The following is a 15,502-nucleotide window of genomic DNA, read 5'->3' as shown; positions in this document are numbered from 1 at the left end:
CTGGGGGGGGTCTCAGTTACCCCCTGAGTCACAGGAGGCTACGGGGGTCCCAAGGCTATGGCTGCTATAGAGAGCAGGGTGGGGGGGGAGGAACTATTGGGGCCCCTAGGGAGGTCCCACGGCAGCAGAGGGTCCCAGACCGGACCCACCCCAGCACCTGAGTGTATCCCCATGACAACGCGTGAGGTGGGGGCAATACGTGGATGGGGGGACTAAGCGGGAAGGAGCGGGGTTGACCCGAAACGGACGCGGTCTCACACAGAAGGCACGGACTGGGCACAGCAGGGAGAAACGAGCAGACACGGCGCCCACACCCACCCGGGACGGGTCGCTGCCGGCTCCGTCCGTGCCCTTTTATAGAACTGCGGGGCTCACGGCGGCACCAATCGCTGCGCGGCTGCTGAAGCACCATTGGTCCATTTCTGGACCAATCGCTGGGCGCTATCTATCGCCATTCCAGCCAATCACCGCCTGCGCTTTGGATCCTTCTTTCGGCCCGTAGCTGGGCCTGTCCCGGCACCCCCTCTGGTCCCCGCCCACCGCCGCCGTCGGACCAATCACCGCGCGCGCTTTGGATCCGCCGTTGGGCCGACGAGGCGCCCGTTCCCGCCCCCCCCCCCGCGGTTTCCATGTCAACCTCGGGCAGCGCCGGGCTCTGTCGGGGTTCCTTCCTGGGAGTGGAGCTGCTGCCATCCCGCGGCCAGCGTTGCTGTATCACAGTGCGAGGGGGGTTCCTGGCATGTGGCCGTAAAATAATAACTTTAATTTTTTAAAGAAAAGCCCCAGAAAGGCGCTAGTCCTCAAACGCAGGCACACGTGGCAGTCAGGGCTCCAGGCTGTGCTCCTCCTCATCCTCCGCAGGCTGGGGGAGGGGGTCCCGCTGCTGCAGCAGCTCCTGGAGCCGAGTGAAGGCCGCACAGGCAGTGGGGAAACTGTTCCTCTAGGAAGGGAGGCAGGGAATAAGGCCGGGCCCCGCCTTGCCAGCAGACCCCCCCGTGCCCAGCTTACATGCAGCGAGAGGCGGCGCAGCCCCTGCTGCCCCCCGGCTCCCTCCTGCTGCTGCTGCCCCTCCACCGCGGCCAGCAACGCGCCCAGGCCCCGCTCCGTGATGCGGTTGTCTGCAGGAGGGGGTAGGGAGAACACGGCCATGGGGATGGGGCCATGCTGCAGCCAGGCCCCCCCAGCCCCGCACTCACGGGCCAGGTTGAGGTTGAGCAGCACCCGGTTCCCAGGCAGGATGACATGGCCATCGCGGTGCAGGCCTGGCTCCAGCAGTGGGTGGGTGGGCTCGGCCGGATGCAGTGCCTGGGCACAGTGCGAGGGGTCCTGAGGATGCGGGGGCCACAGCAGAAGGTGCCCCCCCATCAAAGTCCCGCTGTGCCGCTCACTTGAGTGCTCTGCTTCTCCTCGCTGACACCCTTTGTACCACGGCTGCGGCCGGGTCGGGGATCTGAGGGGGCCGTCACTGCAGGAGAAGCAGAGTGGGAGGAGCTGAGTCAGGAGCAGCCCCCAGGGTGCCCCCCCAGCACCCTCACTCACGCTTCTTGCTCTGCTTGACATCCTCCTTCCGCAGCCGCTCCTGCAAAGGACAGCAAGCTCAGCCCCGCTGCGTCCCTTGGGCAGCACTGTGGGACCCTCTGTGACCCCCACCCTGGGGTGGGAATTGGGGATACTCAGGCACAGCTCCAGCACTGCCCACCCCCTGACACCCACGAAAGCAGGGCTACCCAAAGACCCCTTGTTGGCTGCCCACCTCCTCACCTTCTTTTTGGTTGTGCTCTTGCTCTGCTTGGCTGGAGACAGCCTGACTGCAGCATCACTGCCCCGCAGGCTCGGGGCATATCCACCGCTGGGTGCAGCCTGCTTGGAGACATTAAAAAGAACGATGCTCAGGGATAGGGCTCCCAAAAGGCAAAGCCCCCACCCCACGCCCAATGCTCACTGCACGGGGCTGCCCCTGAGCCTCCATCAGCAGCCTCCTCCGCTCCACCACCTCCTCGTGCCTCAGCTTGAAGGGCTGCAGCACCTCTGCCAGCTTCTGGGCCCCAATGTCCCCAATGCGGTTATGGGCCAGGGACAGGGAGAGCAGTGAGCGGTTCCAGCGCAGCCCCTGGGAGGATGGGATGAGAAAGGTGATGGGATTGGACACGGGCACCTGGAGTGGGAGATGGGAAAGCTGTTGGGAGGGGGCACAGACAGCACCCAGCTGCCCCCTGGCCCTGCTGCCCCCACCTCAGCGATGTGCCCCGCGCCCACATCTGAGATGCAGTTGAAGCTGAGGACCAATGAGAGCAGGCTGTGATTAGAGGAGCTCATGGTGGAGAGACCCTGACCCAGCAGCTGTGCAGCCGTGTCATCAATGCAGTTGTTGCGCAGAGACAGGTGGGACAGCCTGGGGTAAAGGAGGGTTGGGAGACACTGGGGGTCGCTCTGTAGCCGGGGACTGAGCACTTTGCAAAGGGCTGAGCCTGGCACTCACGTGCTGCTGGCCCCCATCAGCACATGGAAAGAGTTCTCAGGCAAAGGGTTCCCCTCCAGGGTGAGCGACCTGCGGGGTCAAACAGCACCAAGATGCACTCAATTAATAACAAGACCTCCAGCTCCCCCCCGCTTCCCTCCCTGCCTACCAGAGCTGGGAGCAGCTTGCCACCATTGTGCCCAGTGCAGGAAGCATGCAGTCGGTCAGCCCGGTGCTCCAGAGGCTGCAAGGACAGATGGCATCACTCAGCCATCCCATCACCGGGCACTGCCTGGGGGCTGCCCACACCCCCCCCACCCCCCTCACACACTCACTTCAAGGTTTTCAGGTTGCCCAGGGCTGGCAGGCACTTGCTGAGAACACCCAGCATCTCCTCTTCCACTTTCCAGCCTGCAGAATGCAAGAGATGGGATGGGAGAAAAGCCTCCAGCCGTGGCTTCAGCCATCCCAGGGGGTGGGGGTGGAGGGGGGAGGGCTGGCACGGCTCACTCCTCCCCACTGCTGTTTCCCCACCTCGCAGGAAGACCCCGCAGACACTCCGGGGGTCGTCGTTCTGCAGCTCCACCTGGATGCAGTGCTCTCCCAGCCTGTGGGGCTCCGCACCCTCAGCTGCGGGTGAAGCAGTGGCTGAGGAACCAAACCTCCCCTTCCCTGCCCCCCAGCCAGCCCCAGCCCCTCACCTGCTGCAGGGAAAGGCCGCACAGTGACCCTGGGGATGGAGATGATGCCAGCCCGGGCACAGAGCTCTGTCAGGTCCTGCTGCAGGAGCCCACAGCACTGGTACTGCTCTGAAAAGGAAGGCGGGCTGTGAGGGGGGATCCCTTCAGCCCCACCTCCCCCCATCTCACCAATCCAAGCCTTACCAGCAGCTTGCTCAGCTCTCAGTTCCTTCTCCATCTCTGCAGTCACAAGTACAGTCTATTACCACCAGGCAGTACACTCTTTCCACCACCGTATGGCGGCAGCAAGAGGGGAGGTGTCACAGCTACCCCCTGTGCCAGCGGATGCTACGGAGGTACTCAATGGGGAGGGATTTCAAGGAGGGAGGAGTGAATGGGTGGGGGGCGGCTCCTACGGAGGTCCCACAGAAGCTGAGGGTCCGAAAGCGGACACACTGCACCATCCGAGCACAACCCCATCACAACTCGCCGCCGTCCTCGCGCTTTTATAGGCGCTGAGCCGCTGCTGAGGCACCATTGGTCCATTTCTGGGCCAATCGCTGGGCACTATCTATCGCCATTCCAGCCAATCACCGCCTGCGCTTTGGATCCGTCTTTCGGCCCGTAGCTGGGCTCCTTGGCGCCACCTCTGGTCCCCGCCCACCGCCGCCGTCGGACCAATCACCGCGCGCGCTTTGGATCCGCCGTTGGACCGACGAGGCGCCCATCCCCGACCCCCCCATCCCACGCGCTGTCCGCGCCGCTCTCGGGCCGCGCTGCCGTCCCGGTGGGGCTGCTGTGCGCCCATCGCCGCCCCCTCACCGCTGCCCTCCCCCCACGGACACAACTCCTGAGGACGCCGCTCCCACAGCCAACCCGGCTTTATTGACAGCGGTGCCCCGAGGGCTGCGGGACGGCGGCGGCGACAGGGACGGACCCACGCCGGGGGGGGCGGGATGGGAGTCCGGTCCCGCGCGGACCCCGGGTTGCCCGCTGCCGTCTCGCGGTGTCCCCGCTGCAGAGCGGCGTTTCCCGTCCACGTGTCGCGATGTGAGGGTGGGGAGGGGAGGGGTGATGGTATGGGGGGGGGTCCTCAGCGATCCTTCCTGCGGAGCGGGGGGGACGGCGGGTGGCGGACGGGGGGCACGTCGTAGTGACTCGGGATGTGGCTGTTCTTGGGCGAGTCGTAGTGGCTGCGAACGTCCCGGGCTGCCGCTGTGTCCTCCGCCCCCCCCGGGCTGCTCTCTGTAGGGAGCAGAGGAGGACAGTGGGAGATGGGAGCCTCCTGCCCGCAGGGCTGAGCCTCCACCACGATGCCACCCCCTCATACCTCCACCATCCCCCGGGCGTACCTTCCTCGTTACCGTCGGGCTCCTCCAGGAGCCCAATCTCTGCGTAGGACATCTCTCGCTGCACCGGGGACTTCATTTCCATGTAGCTGCCCTCGGAGGCCTTGGCCAGCGGCGATGGCACATCCTTGATGGTGGCGTAGGGGTTCTCACTGGCCAGAGAGCTGCCGCTGGCCCTCAGCCCCTCCTGGGGGTGTTCTGTGGGGAGGCAGAGGGGTCCCCATCACCACTATAGAGAGAGCGGCCATGCCCACGTGGGTCCTATTCAGGTCCCAACCACCTTCCCCTCTCCATCCCATCCCCTCTCCATCCCATCCCCTCTCCATCCCATCCCCACTCCATCCCATCCCCACCCCCTCCCCATTCCCAGTCCCATTGGTACCCGTGCCGTAGTACTTCCCCATGCTGCAGCTGTAGCTGTAGCTGTAGCTCCGGTCCATCTGCCCCCCGCCTGGAAACCAAACACCGTGAGAGCCAGGGGAAGGGGTCCCGTTGGTCCTCTCCACCTCCCAAAGTGCTCCCCCAAATGCAGGGCTGCCACCTTCCCAGGAGCTGCCCCCTCTTACCCCTGGCTTCCTGTGGTGGTGCCCCCAGATGCTTCCAGTCAGGGGGAAGGGTGGCATTGCCTTCAGGGCCATAAGGCCTCTCTGCGCCATGGAAGGGCTGGGAGGTGGGGACCTGCAGCCAAAACAAGAGGCAGCGTAGCCGCAGGGCTCCCAGCAGTGGTGCCGTGCTGTGGTGCACAGCGCAACGCCTTGCTGCACCGTTCTGTTGTCGTGCAGCACGGTGAAACATGGTGCCCTGTGCCTCTGTGCACTGTGCAAAGCTGTGCCACTCTGCACCGGCATGCACCATGATGCACCACGACGTGGCACGGCATCGTGCTGTGCCACGCTGTGCCATGCCGCCGTGCTGTGCCGTACCTTTAGGGAGCTGGCTCTGTCCTGGCTGCTGTGGGCAGGCAATGTGCACTGGGACAGCGTGTGGTAGCTGGGGTTGGAGTAGTAGTGCGTGTGGTTCGGTGGCACATCTGGGGGACAGACGTCAGCCCTGGTGCCAGGGGTGCCCGGAGCCGCGTCGCAGTGTGCCGCTCACCTGGCACCACGTACTCAGAGGTGTCCGTCCGTCCTGCTGTGTACGCCACGGCCAGGTGTCTGTTCTCCTTTCCCTTCTGCCGGTGGCGGTAGCACAGTGCCACAGCCACCACGGCCACCAGCAGAGCCACCAGGGCCACCAGGCTGACCACCATCCCCAGCGTGCTGTAGGCCAACGGGGGGGCTGGCACGATGGTGTAGGGCTGGTCGGGGTTCCCTGTAGATGTAAGGGACGGGGACGGTCCTTAGGAGAGGTGGGGAACTGGCCGTCCCCATCTCGCCCCCAGCCTTCCCTGTGCCTACTCACCAGCCTCACAGTGGGGCCCGCTCCTGCCCGGGGCACACGGGCACGTCCCGCTCACAGGGTGGCAGGTGGCATTGTGGGGACAGCGGCATAGCTGCTCACACTGCAATCCAAAAGTCCCGGGGGGGCACTCTGCGGGGGTACAGAGGGTGAGTGGCTCCATATAGCTCCATACTGCCCAGACAGCAGCCCCAAATCACTCCGCCAGGACACCCATGCTGCACCCTGGGAGTGCACAGAGCTGCAGCTGAGGGGTGGGGGTCCCCACCTTCTTCACAGCTGCTTCCTGTCCATCCCGCAGGGCAGTGGCACGTCCCCTCGACCGGGTCACACGTCCCCCTCTGGTGACACTGGCAGCGTTGGGAGCAGGCATCCCCCCAGGAGCCGGGTGTGCAGGCTGGTGGTGGGGTCAGGGGATGATCAGCCCCCTGGCACCAGCCCCCATCCCCGTCCCTGTGTCCCCATACTCACGCTGGGAGCAGTGGGGGCCGCTCCAGCCCGCAGCACAGAGGCAGGCACCGGTGGCGTGGTGGCAGGAGGAGCCATTGGCACAGGAGCAGCTCAGTGCACACCTCTTTCCGTAGCGGCCGGGAGGGCACTCTGCGGGCACGGGGCTGCCATGAGCTGAGCGCACCCAGCCTCAGCCCCGTGGGGTTTGAGGGGTGGGGAGAACCCCCCAGTGGGGCACTCACGGCGCTGGCAGGTGGGGCCACGGAAGCCTGGGGTGCAGGTGCATGATCCATCCTCAGGAGAGCACGACGCTCCGTTGCGGCACACGCAGAGCTGGCGGCAGCCTCGGCCCCAGGAGCCCTGCGGGCAGCTCTGCTTGCACTGCAGCCCTATGGGCAGCAAGAGCAGTGAGGGACAGGGGGTAGGGGCAAGAGCAGTGAGGCACAGCAGGTATCCCCACCCTGGCTCCCTCACCTGTCCACCCAGGCAGGCAGTGGCACTCTCCAGTGATGGGGTCACAGCCATCTGCGTGGTCACACTCGCAGCGCTGCCCGCAGCCGGCACCAAATGTCCCATTCTGGGGTTCAGGGATGAGGTCAGCATTGGGGAGGGTGGCACTGGGGAAGGTGGTGCCAGGCATGGTGGCACTGAGGATGGTGACGCTGGGGATGGCGGTGCTGGTGACGGTGACACCGCGTTGCGGTGCTGTGGGGGGGACACTCACCGGGCAGGATTGGTGGCAGCGGGGGCCGTGCCATCCCGGGGTGCAGCTGCAGACCCCACTCTGGGCACTGCAGGTGGCCCCGTGGGCGCAGTCGCAGCTCTGATTGCAGCCAGGGCCCCAGGTACCATCAGGACACGGTGTGGAGCAGTCAGGTCCGTGCCAGCCTGCGGAGCGAGAGGATGGTGGGGTGGGCACGGGGACGGCCACGCGTCACCCCCGCTGTCCCCAACCCCCTTGTTGCATGCCCACCTTCCTTGCAGATGCAGGAGCCGTCGATGGGGGAGCAGGCAACGCCGTGCTGGCAGGAGCAGTGCTCTGAGCAGTTCACCCCAAAGGTGTCCGAGGGGCACAGGGAGGAGCAGTGCTCATCCTGGGGGTAGGGGGTTAAGAATGCAGGGGGACTACGAGACAGCAGCATCTCCCTACACGCAGGGCTGGGAGGCCACAAACCAGCCCCCCCTCCCTCCCTTTGCACAGTGATGCTGGAAGCAGAGGGGTCACCCCAAAATCGTGACCTCCCAGGGGACCCACCTCGATGCTACGTGGACTCTCCGTGCTGAGCCCTCCCCCAAGGATGCCTGGACCCCAAACTGCCTCCAGGGATAACCAGACCCCAAAGCCATCGGGAAGGTGCCCTGAGGGTGTCCTCCCCAAGGATCTCCTGACACCCATGTCCCCCACCACTGCTCCCTGTGCCCTCCCCATATCCCTGCAGTGGGGGCAGCTCGAGGACTCACCGTGTAACCAGGAGGGCAGTGGCAGCGCCCGGTGGTCCCATCGCAGGTGCCCCCGTTGAGGCAGAGGCAGAGCTGCAGGCAGCCAGCCCCGAAGGAGCCGGGGGGGCAGCTCTCGTTGCAGAAGAGCCCGGCCCAGCCGGGACGACATGAGCACTCGCCGAGCAGCGGGTGGCAGCTGGGGGCACCCACTCAGCACCCAGAGCTTGCAGTCCAGGCGCTGGGTGCACCGGGAGAGGGCTCTGCGAATGATGCGGGGCACAAAGGGAGGGTATATCGCCTACCTCTGGCTGTGCTGGGGGTGACAGAGGCAGCGGCTCTGACACTGGATGCCGTAGAGGCCGGGAAGACAGCGGGGCTCCTCGCAGCGGCTGCCCTGAAAGCCAGCCTCGCACAGGCACGCACCATCCACGTGGAAGCACTGTCCCCCGTTGGCACAGTCACAGCTCTCCTGGCAGTCCTGCCCGTACCTCCCCACCGGGCACCTCTCCCGGCACCTGTACGGGGACACAGAGGGTGACACGGCCCCAGGGTGGCACCCAGAGCCTCCCTCCCTGACCCAAGCTGAGACCGTGAAGCTCGTTGCATGCCAGGCTGCATCCAGGTTCCACTCCAGCAGCGTCAGGGCTTGGCGACCCCATCCCCTGTGTACCCCATCCCTGTGTACCCTCTGCATCTGCTGCTGCCACTCCATCCCCCTGGGTGCCCCATCCCCATGTCACCCGTGTCCCCACCCCCCTGGTGCCTCCACTCCATGCCCCCCATTCCTCATTCCCCCACCTCCCCATGCCCCACTCCCCATCTCCCCCAGCCCCCTGCCTCCCGTGCCCCATCCCCACTCACTGCTCTCCGGTGAAGCCGGGCGCACACCGGCACTGCCCCCCCAGGGGATCACAGCGACCCCCGTTGTGGCAGCGGCACTCCCCCTGGCAGCTGGGGCCGAAGCGCCCGGGGGGGCACGGTATGGAGCAGATGTCCCCCTGCCACAGAGTGGTGCAGTCAGTAGGGCCAGAGGGAACCCCACACCATGGAGAGGAGGGGTCACGTCCCACCTACCATCCATCCATGGGGGCAGACGCAGGTGCTGGAGCCGGGGGGGTGGCAGATACCCCCATTCTGGCAGGGGCAGTGGGTGCCGCACGGTGTCCCCTCGGGGCACAGCACCTCACAGCTGCGGGGAAAGCGAGCAGTGAGCAGACAGGACCCCCTCTCCTTCGGGCACCCGTAGAGGGACCCTCACTTACAGTGGGCCAGCAAGTCCTGGGGGGCAGAGGCAGGCACCAGTGGAGGCGTTGCAGGGGGCCCCGTGGTGGCATGGGCAGTGCAGGCGGCAGTCGGGGCCGTAGGAGCCGGGCGGGCAGGGCTGGTGGCACAGTGGGGGGGTGAAGCCAGGGGGGCAGGCACAGACCCCACTCAGGGGATTGCAGGGGGCCCCGTGGTGGCAGTCACAGTGGTGCTCGCAGTTCTTGCCCCACAAACGCTCATCACACGCTGTGCAAGTGAGAACACCGCTGTGTCCCAGGGCCCAGTCCCAGTCACATCCCTATCTTCATCTCCATCACCACCTGCATCCCAAGCCCATCTCCAGCCCATCCCCAGCCCACTTCCATCCCCAGCTCCATCCATCCCCATCGCTGTCCCCATCCCATCCCCAACTCTGACCCCACCCTCATCTCCTCTCATTCCTTTCCCTTTCCCTGTTCACCCCCAGGACATCTCATTGCAGCATCCCTATCAATGCCCACATCCCCTCCCTAACTCCAACCCCATCCCAATCTCATCTCATTCCCTGTTCACCCCCAGAACATCTCACCACAGACCCCCACGAAACCTCACAGCCCCACTCCATCCCCCCAACCCGGGGGTCCCTCTGTCCCCTCCCCACTCACCGCTGGAGCAGTCGTGTCCCCTCCAGCCCGGCTCACACTGGCAACGCTCGGGGGCCACGCACCGCCCGTGGACGCACTCCTGGGTGCAGCGCGCTGCAGGCACACAGCTGGAAGGTGAGCAGTGGACAGCCCAGGACCCCCCCTCGCCCCCCACCGACCCCACTCACGGACGCAGGCGTCCCTGCTCTCATAGTAGCCCAGGCAGCACTGGTAGCGCCGGCGGTAGTCGGTGCGCACCGCCTGTCGGTACTCCGTGCGGTACACGACCCTGTGCCAAAAACAGAGCCGTGAGGGTGAGGTGGGGGAGGACACCCCTATGTGAGCTCCCCCCTCATTCATGGGGCGCCACCCAATGGGTCAGCCCCCATTAGCTGTATGGGACATCACTCCATTGGCCATGGGACAGCCCTACGGCAGGGCAGGGGGGCATTGCGCTGGGCACCAGGATGCTCTGTGCAGTGGGGTGGGTTGGGGGGGGGGACTTTGCTGGGATCTTGGCTCAATTCTCACCTTTGCTGCGGGCAGGACTGTGGCAATCCTGGTGTCCCAGTGCAGGGCTCGGTGGAGGTCACAATGTGGGGTTTGGCGTATGACTCCTTCACTGCTACTGTAAAACTGTTGGGGGAGAGGGCATGGGGTGGTGGGTGGTCCCATAGGTGACCCCATCCCAGTGCCCCCAGCACAGCTCCTACCTCTCCCAGTAGCTGCAGACGTTGGGGTCGCTGGGGTGGAGGGCAGCCAGGAGGCAGGCATGCAGTGCCAGTGCCACAGTCCTCAGCACCATCCTGCATGGAAGCACCAAGCCAGACTCACACACACTGCTCTTCCATTCCCCACCCACCACCCCCGGCCTTCCCGCAGGGCTGGGTCTGCATTCCTGCGTGCCGGGGAACGGCTCCAACCCAGCCTGGCTGCCAAAGGGAAACTGAGGCACAGCCACACGGGTGGCCGCGGTGCTGTGTGGGCCCCACAGACAGATAGAAGTGCTGAGGCCATGGAGCTGCGCCCATCCTGCCCCACGGCGCTGTGCATCTCCCCCTGCCTGGGTATCACTCAGCCCTACTGTACAGCTGCTCCTGAGGTGGGCTCCAAAGACCCCATCCTGGGAATGGCTCCTCTCGCACAGCACTGGGGGCAGCCCATGGATTGGGGCACTGGATGGCACCGGGGTGATCTGTCCCTGGGGATGGATATGGAGCAATGAGGGGAAGCTGGGGACATCGGGCTGACCCATCCCCAGTGCTGGATGCAGGGCATTGGTTGACATCACTTTGCACCGGGGCCACCGGGCTGAACTGTCCCAGGACCGAACGTGGGGCGCTGGGGGACAGCAGGGAATGCATCCTGGCATCTCCCTGCCCTTCGGATCCGCAGCCCCATCTCAGGGACGTGGGGATGGGAAGGAGTTAACCCCCAGGCCCTGGCAGCCTCCCTGCATGGCCCCGTTTCAATGCTTTTAGTATTTATTTGCCGCCGCGTTTCCTGGATCCGCCGGGCTCTTGCTCAACCGAGCGCAGGACGGGCGCTGGGAGCACAGCCAGCTCCAAACGGGGCCACGCACTGCAGCATTTCAGGGTGCATTGGGGCTTCTGCAAGACCCAGCGGGAGAGGATGGCGGGGACCCATGAGCCATCCCTATTTGGCACCAGGACCCCATCCCAGTGTCCCTGAGCAGCACAGCGTGTCCCGAGCACGCAGCCCTATGTTTTTGGGGGATGGCTGCAGCTCTCCGGTATGCACACATGTGCTGCAGGAGGAAGCAGAGGTTTCCTGCCCCTCGCAGCTGGATTCGTGGATTCACGGCTGTTTCCTCGATGCCTGGGGACACTCCGAGGTGCCACCCCCAATGCCACCCTCCTCCTCCTCCTCCTTCTTCTTCTCCTCCCTATGGTACTGTTCTGCCTCCGTACAACAGCACAGTGAGAGGTGGGGGGTGACCCCACCAGAGCAACCCTTCCTTGTCCCAAAGCGGTGCCATTTTTTTCTGCTGGAAAAAGTGTTTAGTCAGAGAGTTTCCCCCATTTCCCTTCAGGTCCCAGCGGCCGTTTCCAGGGTGAATAATTGCTCACCCGCTTCTCAGCCTCCCGCCCTAAAGCTCTCCTCCCCAGTTCGGGACCCCTGAGTCCTCCCCACGGCCCCATCCCCACTCCAGCAAACCCACGCGCTGAGGGGGGCCGGGGCCCCAGAGCTGCTGAGAACAACAGGAACCGCTCAGAGATGCTGGCAGGAAAAGCGAGGAGTCATCAAAACACGGCCCCATCTGGTGCTCATTGGGATGTGGGGGCCGGGATACCCAGCATTGTCCTGGGGGCACCACAGAGACCCCCAGGAGCTGCTCCTGTACTGCCGCATGGACCCCCAACAGACCCTCTCCGGAGCAGGGAATGGTGTGTCCCCATCCTTGGGAGCTCCAATCCCATCTGGGGACAGCGACAGGGTGGCACCGACGTGCCTCAGCCCCACATCGCCCTCACCCTGGGGTGGTCGCATCCCAGTGACCCACATCCTCCTGCTTTGAACCAGGCAGGAGGAAGGGAGGGGAAATCCCCAAGGGGTGGGGACGATTATCCTCACCCCTCCTCCCCCCTCCCCCCCAACGAGCTCCTTGTCTTTTTCCTCCCTGTGTGACACAGGTCGGAGAGCACTGCCCGCAGGCGCTGGAACCCGCAGCCCCACATTGTGCAGCGTGGGAAGATGGGGCTGAGGACAGGGATGGGGCTCCTGCGCCGTCCCCACTGGAGACACAGAGCCCGGGAAGGGTCACGCAGCCACTATCTCTGCCCTGGTGTTTCCTACCCCGCGGGCTGACGTGTTTCCTTCAGGGCTGTGAGCATCGTGGGGACGCTGCAGGGACGGGGACAGGGCTGGGGACACTGCGGGGATGGGGACTGAGTCCGTTTAGGGTCAGTGTCAGCTCCGGGGTCACCGCAGCGCTACCGCTCCATCCCACACTCCCCCTGCCATTCCCACACCACCGTCCCTAGGGCACCCCAGAGCCCCCCCACGGGACCAGGACCCCCTTTGGCCGCCCCAGTCGGACTCCAACCCCCGGGCCGCGCTCACCGGGACCCTCACCTGGCCGGGCCGGGCCGGGCCGGGATCGGATAGGACGTGACGGGGCCGGTGCTGTCCGAACTCTGCGCGGTGGAGGCTCAGCGCGGCCGTCGGAAGCAGAGGGAGGGCCCGGAGCCGCTGTCAGGAAGTTTGGACTCAGAGACAACTACGGAAAAGGGGAAAAAAAAAAAAAACCGAAAAAAAAAGCACTTTTTTTTTTTTTTAACTTTGCTGGCCAGAAACCAACAGGTTTGGAACAAAAACATCACCGGGGCCCGAAGCGGCGCCGTGGGGACACCCCGTGTAGGTCCGGTCCCGGTGGCTTTGCGGAGCGGGGCGGGAGCGGCTCCGCATCCCGGGCGGACCCGGGAGATCCCCGCGGTGCGGTCGGATCGGGTCCGGTCGGGTCGAGCTTCGGGGTCTGCGAGCAGCGGCGTCCCCCGGCCGAACAGCAGCATCTGGCGGCGGCTGCGAGCAGAGCCGGGCTGGGAGCAGAGCGCGCCTCGGCGCGGTACCGGAGCGCGTTGCGGTCTCATCCCGGCCACGCAGCATCCCCGTGTTGCGGCATCTTTGCAGCCCAGGATCCTCGCCGAACGTCATCCCCACGCCCTGGGATTCTATTCCCGGCAGTGCCTCAGCCCTGCAGCGCGGGCACACGTTGTGCTGGCATCCTCAGCATGCATCACCTTGGGATCCAGGCCATGCATCACCCATCAGTGTGGGTTCCCAAGCCGTGCACTGCCCCGGTACCCCAGACATGCATTTTCCCTTCTTGGGCATCCCAAATTTTGGCTCTCTTAGCCATGCTGCATCCCTGCACCCCAGGCATGCGCCTGCATCCCAGCCACACGTCATTTCTACATCACGGGATACCCCATCACACAACTCCCCCTCGGCCCCCCCAACATCCCATGCTCTCTGCCCATGTATCACCCTGCAACCTGGGCTCCCCACCCACATCCCATCCCTACACAGCAGCCCTTTGCTGGGGTCCCCACGCTCAGCCCCAAGCATTGCCCCCTCCCCATACCCGGCCTCTCCCCTCTCCCAGCAAGTGCGTACATTAGCTGGCCTCAACTGATGTCAAGACGCCATTAATTGCCTCTCCTCGTTACAGTAATAGCTCTAATCACTCATAACGATTTTCACGTCCCAGCGTGGCTTTGTTGCTTCCCTCCTCCTCCCCAACCCCCCCGCGCCCACTCGGGCTCCATTAGGATGCAGCCCACCCGCAGCCACGGGGGCTGCCCCAAATGGCTCCACCTGGAGCAGAGCACTGAGGATGAGGGCACAAAGGTTGCAAGTTGGGGACAATGGGACCAGAATGGGGACACCGGAGCTGGGAACCGGGCAGAACTGACCCCCCTCTGCTGCTCTTAAATAAGGCATCCCTGTGGTCACCGGGAAATGCTGCTCTGGGACACTTCAGCAGCACTTCAGCTGCGCCTCATTAGTGTCGAGATGCCTCTGCAGCCCCCCTGAGACCTCACGGTCGGGGGGAACCGGGCCCACACGTGCACTTAGGAGACACACAGGGTCCGGTCGGTGCTCATCCGCCCCAGGACCCACGGCGCCGGGATGCAGCTGCAGCCCCACATCCGTCACCACCACCACATGGTCCCCCCAAAGTGGGAAACCCCCAACTGGGTGATCCCACACGCAGTCCCTGCAACCAAGCAGCCCCTGGGGCCTCTTCCTGCCCCATCCCTGTGGGGTACCCCACAAGGGCATCCCTGGCACTGCAGCTCTGTCTGAGGTGGGAGCAGAGCCAGCTCTATGAGCAGCACCAGAGGTACCCCGACTCCAGGTAGGGTGAGGCCACACCATGAAAAATCCCTTTGCAGCCCCATTGAATGCAGGATGAGGTCTGGGACCCCGGCAGAGCCCTGTCCCCAGCTCGGCTGCTGTGCTGCTAAGAAAGGAACTTTTCCAAGGAGCAGAGCCGTTAATTACCTCATTGCCAGAGTCCATTACTGCTCCCCTCGGAGCAGCTGAAATGGAGAAACTGTGGGGTGGGGATAAATCAATCAGAGCTGCACGCTTCTGGGAGCGGGGCTTAACCCTTCCTTCTCCGCCTCGCAGGGAAACCGAGGCACAGCCTTGGGGAAACCCACACCAGGTCCCCCCCATGCACGTGGTGCTCCCATAGTGCCATGCTCAGCTCCTTATTGGGGCAGTTCGGTTCTTTTCCAGTGCTTGGACAGCGCGTGGCCGCCGCTTCCCCTCTGCAGGAACAGTATTGACCGAAGAGGCAATTTGCAGCGCGGTGCTGGAAAAGCTCACAGTTGTAATCTTGTTCCTTCCTCAAATTAGATAAGAGGGAAAAGCCCATAAATCAGCGCAGGCAGAGATTAGAGAACCCCAAGGAAGGAGGGCACTCTCCTCTGGTCATGCATGAGTGGGGACACTGCCACCACCTCATGAATGAGGGCTGCATGTGGGGCACCACTTGCCCCCCCCCCCCCCCACCAAGTTCCAGCAGAGCTCTGGGGCTGAACAAGGGGACAGGAGCCACAGCCCCACTGCAAAGCAGCTGTTTGCATCCCTGCATGGCAGCCCCGAGGCTCATTGCCTCAGTTTCCCCATTCATTCAGGGTTGGCATTGGGTGCCACCCATTTTGTTGGCCAACACATCCCACCCCTGGGCTGGCAGCCAGAGCTGTGCCCTCTGCAGGGAGGGCATTGCAAGGGCTGGGTTACGTGCCAGGGATGCTGGGGATGGCTCTGGCTTCCTACTGCTCCTGCTGTGTTGCGTGCTGCCCCAGC

General features: G+C 64.6%; 2 protein-coding genes across 9 annotated transcripts; both read right to left on the bottom strand.

Moving 5' to 3' along the window:
• Positions 1 to 731: 731 nt before the first annotated feature.
• Positions 732 to 3,619, bottom strand: LRRC71 (leucine rich repeat containing 71). Of its 6 annotated transcripts, XM_040652510.2 has the most exons (15): positions 3,469 to 3,619; positions 3,343 to 3,378; positions 3,160 to 3,267; positions 2,993 to 3,088; positions 2,794 to 2,869; positions 2,628 to 2,702; positions 2,480 to 2,548; positions 2,233 to 2,392; positions 1,943 to 2,155; positions 1,762 to 1,860; positions 1,540 to 1,579; positions 1,389 to 1,465; positions 1,197 to 1,305; positions 1,009 to 1,118; positions 732 to 940 (listed from the first exon to the last, which is right to left on the bottom strand). In XM_040652510.2, exons 2-15 carry the CDS (start codon positions 3,374 to 3,376, stop codon positions 824 to 826), a joined length of 1,383 nt encoding a protein of 460 aa, XP_040508444.1. In that variant the 5' UTR covers positions 3,377 to 3,378; positions 3,469 to 3,619; the 3' UTR covers positions 732 to 823. The 6 variants fall into 6 exon arrangements, with proteins under 6 accessions (XP_040508444.1, XP_024999305.1, XP_040508446.1 ...); XM_025143537.3 differs by having other exon boundaries at positions 1,943 to 2,110; positions 3,343 to 3,619; XM_040652512.2 differs by having other exon boundaries at positions 2,233 to 2,275; positions 3,343 to 3,619.
• Positions 3,620 to 4,001: 382 nt separating this feature from the next.
• PEAR1 (platelet endothelial aggregation receptor 1) lies at positions 4,002 to 13,213 on the bottom strand. 3 transcript variants are annotated; one of them, XM_040652509.2, is made up of 23 exons: positions 12,746 to 13,213; positions 10,375 to 10,467; positions 10,193 to 10,297; positions 9,850 to 9,950; positions 9,683 to 9,775; positions 9,038 to 9,284; positions 8,850 to 8,964; positions 8,637 to 8,773; positions 8,078 to 8,290; positions 7,797 to 7,971; positions 7,309 to 7,429; positions 7,060 to 7,223; positions 6,810 to 6,912; positions 6,578 to 6,724; positions 6,357 to 6,485; positions 6,154 to 6,282; positions 5,889 to 6,017; positions 5,583 to 5,798; positions 5,411 to 5,517; positions 5,054 to 5,165; positions 4,870 to 4,938; positions 4,491 to 4,685; positions 4,002 to 4,383 (listed from the first exon to the last, which is right to left on the bottom strand). In XM_040652509.2, the coding sequence occupies exons 2-23, from the start codon at positions 10,464 to 10,466 to the stop codon at positions 4,232 to 4,234; spliced, it is 3,051 nt and encodes a 1,016-aa protein (XP_040508443.1). In that variant the 5' UTR covers position 10,467; positions 12,746 to 13,213; the 3' UTR covers positions 4,002 to 4,231. The 3 variants fall into 3 exon arrangements, 2 of the variants coding, with proteins under 2 accessions (XP_040508443.1, XP_015153920.3); XM_015298434.4 differs by having other exon boundaries at positions 12,758 to 13,213; XR_005841816.2 differs by lacking the exons at positions 4,002 to 4,383; positions 4,491 to 4,685 and having other exon boundaries at positions 4,909 to 4,938; positions 5,411 to 5,477; positions 12,758 to 13,213.
• Positions 13,214 to 15,502: the final 2,289 nt, after the last annotated feature.

This window comes from Gallus gallus, chromosome 25 (assembly GCF_016699485.2).
Source record: "Gallus gallus isolate bGalGal1 chromosome 25, bGalGal1.mat.broiler.GRCg7b, whole genome shotgun sequence".
NCBI classification, from domain to species: Eukaryota; Metazoa; Chordata; class Aves; order Galliformes; family Phasianidae; genus Gallus; species Gallus gallus.
Note: the sequence above shows the minus strand (reverse complement) of the source record. Positions and strands in the feature narration are given on the sequence as shown.

Excerpts from the sequence above, each read along its gene's own strand:
- LRRC71 (XM_040652510.2), bottom strand. The coding sequence starts at position 3,376 with ATGGAGAAGGAACTGAGAGCTGAGCAAGCTGCTG. Across the intron at positions 1,306-1,388 it reads AGGAGAAGCAGAGCACTCAA|GCACTGCATCCGGCCGAGCC; the intron begins GTGAGCGGCACA and ends CACTGTGCCCAG. Across the intron at positions 941-1,008 it reads TGCGCCGCCTCTCGCTGCAT|AGGAACAGTTTCCCCACTGC; the intron begins GTAAGCTGGGCA and ends CTCCCTTCCTAG.
- PEAR1 (XM_040652509.2), bottom strand. The coding sequence starts at position 10,466 with ATGGTGCTGAGGACTGTGGCACTGGCACTGCATGCCTGCCTCCTGGCT. Across the intron at positions 6,913-7,059 it reads GCTGCCACCAATCCTGCCCG|AATGGGACATTTGGTGCCGG; the intron begins GTGAGTGTCCCC and ends CCTGAACCCCAG. Across the intron at positions 5,518-5,582 it reads CTCTGAGTACGTGGTGCCAG|ATGTGCCACCGAACCACACG; the intron begins GTGAGCGGCACA and ends TCTGTCCCCCAG.